Source organism: Triticum aestivum, chromosome 7B (genome assembly GCF_018294505.1).
Source record: "Triticum aestivum cultivar Chinese Spring chromosome 7B, IWGSC CS RefSeq v2.1, whole genome shotgun sequence".
Lineage (NCBI taxonomy): Eukaryota > Viridiplantae > Streptophyta > Magnoliopsida > Poales > Poaceae > Triticum > Triticum aestivum.
Genome location: NC_057813.1, coordinates 399,538,857 through 399,550,219, shown reverse-complemented (window position 1 = coordinate 399,550,219; position 11,363 = coordinate 399,538,857). Strand labels below are relative to the sequence as shown.

Here is an 11,363-nt window from a genome sequence, read left to right as displayed (position 1 = left end):
TTCTACCACTAGTATTCGCTCGTGCCCAGCCGTTCTAATACGTTTGTGTAAAGTTTGGGCTGAAAAGTAATGTATCTTCATGATTGATTCGTGTAACCCAAAATACATTTTTGAAATATTATTTATGATAATGCCTTGGTTTGATACATTTTCATGATAATCACTAAATTTTAAATTCAAATATTAATCATATGTGTATGTGTGAGAAAACATGGACACATGCCACAAGGCTGCAATGTTGTTATAGGTACTTCCTCCGTAAAGAAATATAAGAGCGTTTAGATCACTAAAGGGGAATATTTCCTAAGCCAATTAAATGAAACACTTAAGCATGATGCACTAGGTTATCTCTGAAATATACAATCATTTAGGAGAACACGCTAAAAGACAAAGCATGTAAATTCTATGTCTCCGGTAGGACTCCAACCATGCACGACTTGAAGAAACCAGCAAAGCCATGTCGTTGTTTGCCAAACCAAGGCTTCTGAAGCGCCTCCGCTGCGGTAAGCCGCTTCTCCGGGTTACTCTCCAGCAGCCCGCTGAGCACCTCGAACCCGGCCGACGACAACTTGCGACTGGGAAACTTTTGCCGAAGGCGGCTGACGCCCCCCTTCCCCGGCAGCTTCGACTTCCGGTCTGCCGCTAGCCCCGAGTATCCAGACCACTCCTTGATCCCCTCCGTGCCGACGATGCCAAACACTTTAGCCATGATCTCTATGTCCGACTCGCCGTCGAACATGGAGGCGCCGGTGCCCGAGAGGAGGTCGGCCATTATGCATCCCAGCCCCCACGTGTCCACGCGATCGTCGTACTCGCGCGAGTGCAGCAGGAGCTCCGGCGCGCTGTACGGCGTCAGAATAATCACCTCCGGCTGCTTCTTTCCCCGCCCTTTCGTGGACATCCCGAAACCGCCGATCTTGTAGACTATGCGGTTGTCCTTGACCTCGCCGCGAACATCGGCTTCCACGCCCCCCTTCTTGGGCCTCTGCGTCCTGTCCTCTGTGCCGTCGTCGAGGAGCACGTTCTCCGGCTTGATGTCGAGGTGCAGGATGTCCACGCCGTGCACGGCCTTCACCCCCTCCACGAGCTGCTTCATGATCCTGCGCACCTCGTCCTCGGAGAACGGCCGACGACGATGGACCCGGCGCTGCATGTAGCCGCGTAGGTTGAGGCGCCCGACGTAGTCCATCACGATGAAGAAGTCGCCGGTCTCGGATTGGCATGCGTCAGCGTAGGTCCGGCGGTGCTGCACGATCGAGGGGATGCCGCGGCACGCGCCCAGGCACATGGCCTCCCGCATGACCTCCGGTAGGCCGGAAATAATGAAGCCATCGTCGCCGCTTCCGCTGAGCCGCTTGACGGCGACGATCAGGTTGTCCTGGGTGTCCCACGCCTTGAACACTTCCCCGTTGATGCCCGCTCCCAGCTTCTCCAGCCGCTCGTACCGCGCCATGGTGGCAGGCCAGGCGGCCTCTTTCTTTCCGGCGGAAGCTGCCATGGCGTCTGTGCCGGTGCACGCAGGTTCGATCGCCAGGGAGGCAAGTAACGAGTTTAGGAAGGGAGGTGGAGATACAACGAGTTGAAGTATATATATGTACATCCACGTTGGGAAAACGTTGATTTGTCTAGGATACCGACTGCGTGCGGTAGTGGACTCGAATCCACACTCCGACTCGGAGTCAAGACCGATCTATATTGCTTGCTGATTAATTTGATCAACTCTATTACGTACGCAATTCTCATTGGCCAGCACTAGGCGCCAGTCTCCGCGCGTGCGTTGGATCAAAGCAACCGGCGTACTTCGATTGCCTCTTCTTCGTCTAGACTCAACAAGTCAATAAAAAAGAGGTAATAACACCAGCAGTGCCTAAACTTGCCATCGATGTTCACTTTGATGTCTAAACTTGAAAAATACACCAAACTGGTTCTATAACTTGACGGTATGATTCAATTACGTATGCGTTGTTGGCTAGACATGCCAGCTGGCACGCGGTCCACTTGCAGTGCCGAGACAGACCGACATTGAAAGAGTGCGTGTAAATGACCATTGGGTCCCACATGTCAGTGCACAATCGAAATAAATAAAAATGAAGCACAACTGAGATTCGAACAGGTGAGTTGTGTGCTGCGAATGACCTGCGCAAACCACATGACCAGGGAAAGTAAGTTGACTGTAACGCATCACTAACCTTTATCTAGCGAACTAGACTGCAATCAGTGTGACCAATTTTCCACATACTAGTTATTTTTCATTTTTTAGAAAAATATTCAAACTATAGTCACAATATTAAATAACTAGCATGTGGAAAATTAAAATAATAAAAAATAATTAATAAAATGGTTTCATAATATTTGTAAGGTTTCACACATTTAGTAAAATAATTTTGCAATTTTTAAAAGTTATACATTTTTTAATGTTAACAATTTTCATAATATTCATGTTTTAAAAACATATCATGTGGTCCTTTTTAAAAATATTAGTTATTTTCATTTTTTACGTGACTCTTCGACGTGTGGGTTTATTTTTCACTTTTATTAGTTCTAAAACTTATGCAAATTATTGTAATGGTAATAAAAATAAATCTAGAATCTTCTTTTCTCAGAACTAATATGCATAAAATATTTATTTTCAAACACGTTAATGTAATTAAAAAAATATTTACGTCCTATTATAAAGTTTGTTATTTAAATTGTTTTTAACTAGACAAATGTATGTATAGTTTAAAAATTGCTAATTTAAATAAAAGAATGTATAAGATCCTGGAGGAACACTAGGCCATTGTTTATTTTACACATATTTTAATATTTATTTTTATTAAAAAATATCTTTTGACAAACACATATACTTTTTAAAAACAAGTGAAAACTTTTTACAACTAGAAATACATCTATAATACCTAAATAGTTCATCCCCACTAACCTATTTCTCTTGACATGCAGCCTATCCACATCATCATTATTCCACATCAGCTTTTTCCTTTTCTTTTAGACAAATCAACCTTTTCCCTTTTTTAGACAAATCAACTTTTTTCCCTTAATAAAAGATTAAGAGACGCCCAACCTTCTCTCCCGCAAAGAACCTGTGAAACCAACCGTCCGATCGAAGAATATATACCGCCCCTTCGTTAGCCAGAAAGTAAATTAGTGACCGCCTCCTCTTCCGCCCTCCCTAACCGAAGAATACCGCCCACTTTAGATAGACTATAAGCGGTGCTCTTCCATCTCCGTCTCTCAGATCACAAAAATCCACCGCCGCCGCGTCCTTATCTTCTCTCTACTTCACCTCTTAAGATCCATCCATCTTGATCCCGTCTGTTGTTCTCTGGTCACACCGCCGGTGGCCTCGCGATGCACCGCGCCTCCGCCCTCACCTTCTCCTGCTGCCCCCATGCGCCTGGCCATGGGATCACTGGTTGCTGACGTTCTACTGTGGCGCCACGCTGCCAACGGCCAACCTACTGTTGCAGAGGATGAAGGAGTTGACCCGTGGTCGGCTGCCTTGCGCAACCTGGATCCTGAGCGTGATCGCGCCCCTCTCCCCGTCTAGAGTTTTTTATTCCATTCAAGCTACTCTGGTAAGTGGTGTATATGTTGATCCGTTTTGTAATACCCACGAAGCAAATTGGTTGCCACACCCCCGTTACACCATTGGACTCTCATCAGGTTGTTGCTCATCCATTGTTTTTTTAATCAGGTAGCTGGATGCTCGCGTCCAAGATCATGACTGCTGGTGATTATGAAATAGTTTCCCAACTTCTTTGTTTTAGCTACCTAAGAAAGGATATCTATCCAAGGCATGCATCATTAGTCCAACATAAAATTTCCACACCCAAGGTCATCTGTGATTGGAGGAACACTTTATGTACAGACACGTGAAAGTGGAACTGAAGAACTATGTAACTACTCTATCTAATATGGGCTTTTATTTTTGACAAGGTATGTTAATTATATGAGATGACCACTTCCTTGATTTTTTTCAGGGGTATGGATCTGTTATTTTAGTTTATATCCCATGATGTCTCTTTCCTTTGTAAAGCATGAAATTGCATCGGTCCTAACCATGTATTGTCGTATCGCGCAACCTAGGAATTGATGATATTAAAAGAGAAGTATGATGATCAGTTGTATGAAAATATTCGATACATCCAGGACTATGGTCATGAGAGGATTGTTCCTACAGGACCAATGAATGTTAAATATATCACTGACCATGTATTGTCATATTTGCGCATCCTGGGAGCTGATGAGATTAAAAGAGAAGTATGGTTCCAGTTGTATGGAAAGATTTGATACATCCAAGACTACAGTAATGACAAAATTGTCTCTAGAGGACCAGTGAATATTTTATATAAATTCCGACAATGGACTTCACATACTTTATAGTGTGTATCATTTGGTCTTGGTTTTGTTGCGGCGTGCGGTATGCAAAAGATATTGAAAGTGGTTCTTCAGGTGTTTAAAAAAAGTGCAAGGAAACGAGGGTACATAAATCCTTTTGTTGTTTTCTTGAGGAATGTAGGTATATTTGAGCATATCGTCAGGAACACATGTTATCTATGGTATGTACTCTGTTTAAGTTTCAACCCTTCTCATATTTATTTTATGCAGTTGCCACTCATCTTTGTTGACTAAGTATCATCAGGAACACATGTATTTCTGGAAAGCCTTGATGGGTCGTCCATCTACACATCCCCCTCTTCTTAAGAATCTTGGTTATGAATACATACAAATTATTCTATGCGAACAGTGTTTTTTTAGTCAAGTGTTTTGCAATTTGCATATGCTGAACCAACTAAGTGATAAGCCATTCACACTTAGTCATTAAGGATTTTATCATTTTATTATCAAGTATTATTCTGTTAGCCTACTATATTGCAGGGATAAACTTTTTCTGGTATACCAATGAAGGATCATAAGGACAATGATCGGTATAGATGTGATGTTGAACGCCACATCTCAAATCAACTCAAATCCTGTATCTTATGTGTAGTATCTGATTGCCTGACTCCATGCTATTTGCTTTTAGTTTTCATTCGCTTATTTTTCTAATATACCTATTGTCCGAAGTATGAACAAAATAATTCAGCACGGTTGAGATCCTAAACCACAAAAAATGATTTTTTTTTCATTTCCCATTTGCTCAATGTAGCTTATAATATTCATTTGTAGTTTCTTTTTGTTGTAAATTTTTTTTTGAATACAAAACGATAATATGTATATTGGTGCTTTTGTGTGTAAGTACACATGCTCTTTCAGCCCAACTCTTTGACACAGAGAAATTCATATTCACTTCGGCAAAATAAATAAATTATAAAAGGAATTAGTACTCTTCTAATCCAGTGATCCTGATTAGTTTTGCTTTTATTGTTGATATTGGAGCTCCAACCAGTATGTTGTAGTTTTGTGTCAGCTGATGTCATATATCTCTACTATGCAAAAAAGGCATTTATTTATTTTTTACGACGTGCAAAGGGCTAAGAATTCCCGCAGCAACGCGCGGGGTATCATCTAGTTTCCTAAAAACATGGACACTTCATATACTACCTGAATATTTTGCAATTTCTAAAATAAAAAAAACTAACATGTGGAAAATGGATGCACTAACTGCAGCACATTTAACTCCACGGCTGTATCGGATATATAAACCGTTGCAATGCGTCAAAGACAACAAAATTACATAGGTGAATTGTTGGTGCATGTCCTTTGCGGCTCTGGCTCACAGGTCGCCGGGTCGAATCTCATCTTTAGATTTTATTTAGTTTATTTCAACTGTGCACTGACAGGTGGGACCCGATGGTCATTGAGACGCACACTCTTCATGGCAGTATGTCCCTGCGCTGCAAGTGTGCCATCCGGCACGCTCGCATGTCTAGTCAGCAATACATACATATCTAGACGTGATTCAAACCGTATTTGAACTATACTGTCAAATTATAAAACCAATTCGGTGTATTTTTTAAGTTTAGGCATCAAAGTGAACATACATGGCAAGTTTAGGCACCTCTAGTGTTATTACTTCCTGCCCTCAGAAGCTATGCCGTCAGTGATCGCCGGCTACCCTCTCCTCCTGTCGCCAGTTGGCTCGCAGCATCGCCAGTTGCAGCAGAAAACAGAGTAGCGATCGCCATGGTCACCATTGTTGCAACTCCGACACTGGCCGGTTCCAGCGCATGGTGACCGCGGTTGCAGCATCAGCAGCATCACCGCCTCCGACTCGCCATGAGTCGTCGACTTGCACCGTCGTGGCAAGCAAAAAAATATATTTGGAAGTAACAAAAATCCTTCATTTGTTGCTTGAAGCAAAAAATTACTAAGTCCCAGCAAAAACTAAAGTTGGTTCCAGCAAAACAAAGTGATGCGGAGCATCCCTCGATCATCCCCATGGACGTACCTACATCTCCCTCGACACCAGTTGGACCCATGACAAGAGCTCGACAAAGGCTATCGAAGGTAAGGTGAACTCGCTCCTCTCCGAACTCCCACTCTCTACTTACGAGACATGGCTACTAACTCATGCGGAGACTCTATGTGTGATCAGGTGCTTGGAGGAGAGCCACGGACTAGCTACATTCAATGGCCAAAACAGCGAGGACACCAAGCGTGAAGATCAAGAAGAAGTTCTGCTTCGGAAGCTATAGGCTTCGGACGACCGGCCCAGCACGGACGTCCGACGCCTGGAGGTCGCTATAGCCAAAGGAAGAGAGGCCAGCCAGAGCTACAGGCTCCGGACGTCCGGCACAGCTCGGACCTCCGGCAACTCCCAGCGAGCGGATGACCGGCCCAACCTGGACGTCCAGCAACTCCCTCCCGAGAAGATATTAGCGGAAGACCGACGCCACCGGACGTCCGGCATAACTGCACCCGAGCCAAAACAACAGATGTCTGATCCTGCCGGACGTCCGACCCTCCACGAGCGACCGGACAACCGGTAGAGACCAGACGTCCGCTGCCTGTGCGACTGCAGCCTCGGGTTAATGCCCTTGTACCCCTTTCACTTTGACCCCCATTTGCACTATGACTATAAATAGACCTCTCCCACCTCCTAGCTAGGGTTAGCGTTGATTTAGCTCATTTGTGAGATAGAGCCTCGCTCATCCATCTGGATCTACTCCTTCGCGAGGGACCGACACTTCTTCGGAGAAGATCCTTGTTGGATTCAAGACCTCCTTTTGGAGAAGACCATCTTCAAGACCTCCTCATGGAGGAGAACTAGTACCCTATGTATCATCCCTTGTTGGATTTGGATCTTGTATTACCTTGTGCCTCGATGATCTAGCGCATGTGTGACTTTTCTTCTTGTTGGTTGAGTGTTTTTCTCTCGTTCCCCTCCTCGTGTTCTTCGTGTTCCTCGTAGGGATCCGCTCCAAACGTGAAAGATCGCCCTCTAGGGTTCTACCCTACATCATCTTGGTATCATGAGCCACGTTGATCACGTTTTTGGAGCCCCTACCCCGTGTTTTCTAGCTTGATTTTGTTGTTTTCATCCTAAATCCGCAAATCCCCACCAAAAATAGCCCCAATTTTTTTTTGTGATTTGTTGGTGCGATGAAGTTTTGTTGGATTTGATCCATGGATTTGTGTTGCCACGTGTGGATCTAGCTTTCCCCACCCTCCCCACCCTTTTCCATCCACAAATTTGTTCGAATTTGACATCTCCAATTTCCTCCACCCTGAAATTGAGCAGTTCTTCCCGTGCCCGAATTCGCCGAGGCGCCGGACGACCGGGCTCCACCGGACATCCGGCGATTGGATGACCGTGACTCACCGGACGTCCGTAAAAACCTGACGAAACTGAATTTTTTCAGTTCGGCCACCACCACTTCCCCACTTTCCACCACCTCTTCCAAACACATATTCCTCCACAGCTGTCCACATTCACCACTTTCATTCACCAATACCACCTATGACAATTTTGACACATTTTGGTCTTTGAGATTTTGGGTTGTGGTTCCTGTGTCCAATTGTGTTTCGGCTATATAGGTTCGGTTCTTGCTTATAATTTTTTATTGTTCCATGCTATTATATTACCCGTTTTGGATGTTTATGGGCTTTACTTTACACTTCTATATCATTTTTGGGACTAACCTACTAACCGGAGGCCCAGCCCGACTTGCTGTTTTTTGCCTATTTCAGTGTTTCGAAGAAAAGGAATATCAAACGGAGTCCAAACGGAATGAAACCTTCGGGTGCCCGGCCACGAGGACTTGGAGTGGAAGTCGAGAAACAAAGGAGGCGGCCACGAGGGTGCCCGGTGCGCCCCCCACCCTTGTGGGCCCCTCGAGCATCCACCGAACGACTTCTTCCTCCTATATATACCCATGTACCTCGAAAATATCAGAAGTGACCACGAAAAACTATTTCCACCACCGTAACCTTCTGTATCCGCGAGATCCCATCTTGGAGCCTTCGTCGGCGCTCCACCGGGGGGGGGGGAATCGATCACGGAGGGCCTCTACATCATCTCCAAGGCCTCTCCTATGAGTTGTGAGTAGTTTACCACAGACCTTCGGGTCCATAGTTATTAGCTAGATGGCTTCTTCTCTCTCTATGAATCTCAATACAAAGTTCTCCTCGATCCTCTTGGAGATCTATTTGATGTAACTCTTTTTGCAGTGTGTTTGTCGAGATCCGATGAATTGTGGGTTTATGATTAAGTTTATCTATGAGAAATATTTGAATCTCCTCTGAATTCTAATGTGTGTGATTAAGTTATATTTGCAAGTCTCTTCGAGTTATCAGTTTGGTTTGGCCTACTAGATTGATCTTTCTTGCAATGGGAGAAGTGCTTAGCTTTGGGTTCAATCTTGCGGTGTCCTTTCCCAGTGACAGCAGGGCAGCAAGGCACATATTGTATTGTTGCCATCGAGGATAAAAAGATGGGGTTTATATCATATTGCATGAGTTTATCCCTCTACATCATGTCATCTTTCTTAAAGTGTTACTCTGTTCTTTATGAACTTAATACTCTAGATGCATGCTGGATAGCGGACGATGTGTGGAGTAATAGTAGTAGATGCAGAATCGTTTTGGTCTACTTGTCACGGACGTGATGCCTATATACATGATCACGCCTAGATAATATCATAATTGTTCGCTTTTCTATCAATTGCTCGACAGTAATTTGTTCACCCACCATAATACTTATGCTATCTTGAGAGAAGCCACTAGTGAAACCTATGGCCCCCGGGTCTATCTTTTATCATATAAGCTTTCAATCTACTTTTATTTGCATCTTTACTTTTCCAATCTATATCATAAAATACCAAAAATATATTTATCTTATCATATTATTTCTATCAGATCTGACTTTCGCAAGTGGCCGTAAAGGGATTGACAACCCCTTTATTGCATTGGTTGCGAGTTCTTATTTGTTTGTGGACTTTTGAGGAGCCTCCTACTGGATTGATACCTTGGTTCTAAAAAACTGAGGGAAATACTTACGCTACTATTGTGGTATCACCCTTTCCTCTTCAAGGAAAACCAACGCAAGCTCAAGACGTAGCAAGAAGGATTTCTTGCACCATTGCCGGGGAGGTCTTCGCTCAAGTCAAGACATACCAAGTACCCATCACAAACTCATCTCCCTTGCACTTACATTATTTGCCATTTGCCTCTTGTTTTCCTCTCCCCCACTTCATCCTTGCCGTTTTATTCGCCCTCTCTTTCCCAATCTCCTCTCTCTTTCGCTTGCCTTTTTGTTTGCTTGTGTGTTGGATTACTTGTCGCGATGGCGTAAGACAATACCAAATTGTGTGACTTTTCCAATACCAATAATAATGATTTCCTTAGTACTCTGATTTCTCCTCTTAATGATGTTGAGTCTTGTGAAATCAATGCTGCTTTGTTGAATCTTGTTATGAAAGATCAATTCTCCGGCCTTCCTAGTGAAGATGCCGCTACCCATCTAAACAACTTTGTTGATCTGTGTGAGATGCAAAAGAAGAAAGACACGGGTAATGATATTGTTAAATTGAAGTTATTTCCATTTTCACTTAGAGATCATGCTAAAGTTTGGTTTTCATCTTTGCTTAAGAATAGTATTGATTCATGGAATAAGTGCAAAGATGATTTTATCTCTAAATATTTTCCTCCCGCTAAGATCATCTCTCTTAGGAACGATATTATGAATTTTAAACAACTTGATCATGAGCATGTTGCCCAATCTTGGGAAAGAATGAAATTGATGATTTGCAATTGCCCTACTCATGGTTTGAACTTATGGATGATCATACAAAAAAATTATGCCGGATTGAATTTTGCTTCTAGAAATCTTTTAAATTCGGCCGCGGGGGGCATGTTTATGGAAATCACCTTAGGAGAAGCTACTAAACTCCTTGATAATATTATGGCTAATTATTCTCAATGGCACACCGAAAGATCTACTAGTAAAAAGGTGCATGCTATAGAAGAAATTAATGTTTTGAGTGGAAATATGGATGAACTTATGAAATTATTTGCTACTAAGAGTGCTCCTATTGATCCCAATGATATGCCTTTTTCTACTTTGATTGAGAATAATAATGAATCTATTGATGTGAATTTTTTTGTTAGGAATAATTTTGGTAACAATGCTTATAGAGGAAACTTTAATTCTAGACCGTTCCCTAGTAATTCCTCTAATAATTATGGAAATTCCTAAAATATTTCTTATGGTAATTTTAATAAGATTCCCTCTTATTTTGAGAATAGTGTTAAAGAATTTATGATCTCTCAAAAGAATTTTAATGCTTTGCTTGAAGAAAAATTGCTTAAAGTTGATGATTTGGCTAGGAATGTTGATAGACTTTCGCTTGATGTTGATTCTTTGAAACTTAGATCTACCCCTCCTAAGCATGTTATCAATGAGTCTCTCAAAGCTATGAGAATTTCCATTGATGAGTGCAAAGAAAGAACCGTTGCGTGCTAAGAAAGATTGCTTTGTAAAAGCATGTTCTTCTAGTTCCCATGAAAATAATGATGAAGATCTAAAAGTTATTGATGTGTCCCCTATTAGATCTTTGTTTTGCAATATGAATCTTAATAATAACGGGACTGGAGATGAGTCACCTTTAGTTAAAAGGCGTCCCAATGATTCGGAGTTCTTAGATCTTGATGCTAAATTTGGTAAAAGTGGGATTGGAGAGGTCAAGACTTTAAATAGCATCGAACCCACTATCTTGGATTTCAAGGAATTTAATTATGATAATTGTTCTTTATTAGATTGTATTTCCTTGTTGCAATCCGTGTTGAATTCTCCTCATGCTTATAGTCAAAATAAAGCTTTTACCAAACATATTGTTGATGTCTTGATGCAATCTTATTATGAAAACTTAATTTGGAAGTTTCTATACCTAGAAAACTTAACGATGAGTGGGAACCTACTA

The 11,363-nt window shown here is 42.5% G+C and overlaps 1 protein-coding gene across 1 annotated transcript; it reads right to left on the bottom strand.

Moving 5' to 3' along the window:
* Positions 1-287: 287 nt before the first annotated feature.
* On the bottom strand, positions 288-1,563 carry LOC123160946 (putative cyclin-dependent kinase F-2). Its single transcript, XM_044578799.1, has one exon. It carries the CDS (start codon positions 1,496-1,498, stop codon positions 404-406), a length of 1,095 nt encoding a protein of 364 aa, XP_044434734.1. The 5' UTR covers positions 1,499-1,563; the 3' UTR covers positions 288-403.
* Between the last annotated feature and the right edge of the window lie 9,800 nt (positions 1,564-11,363).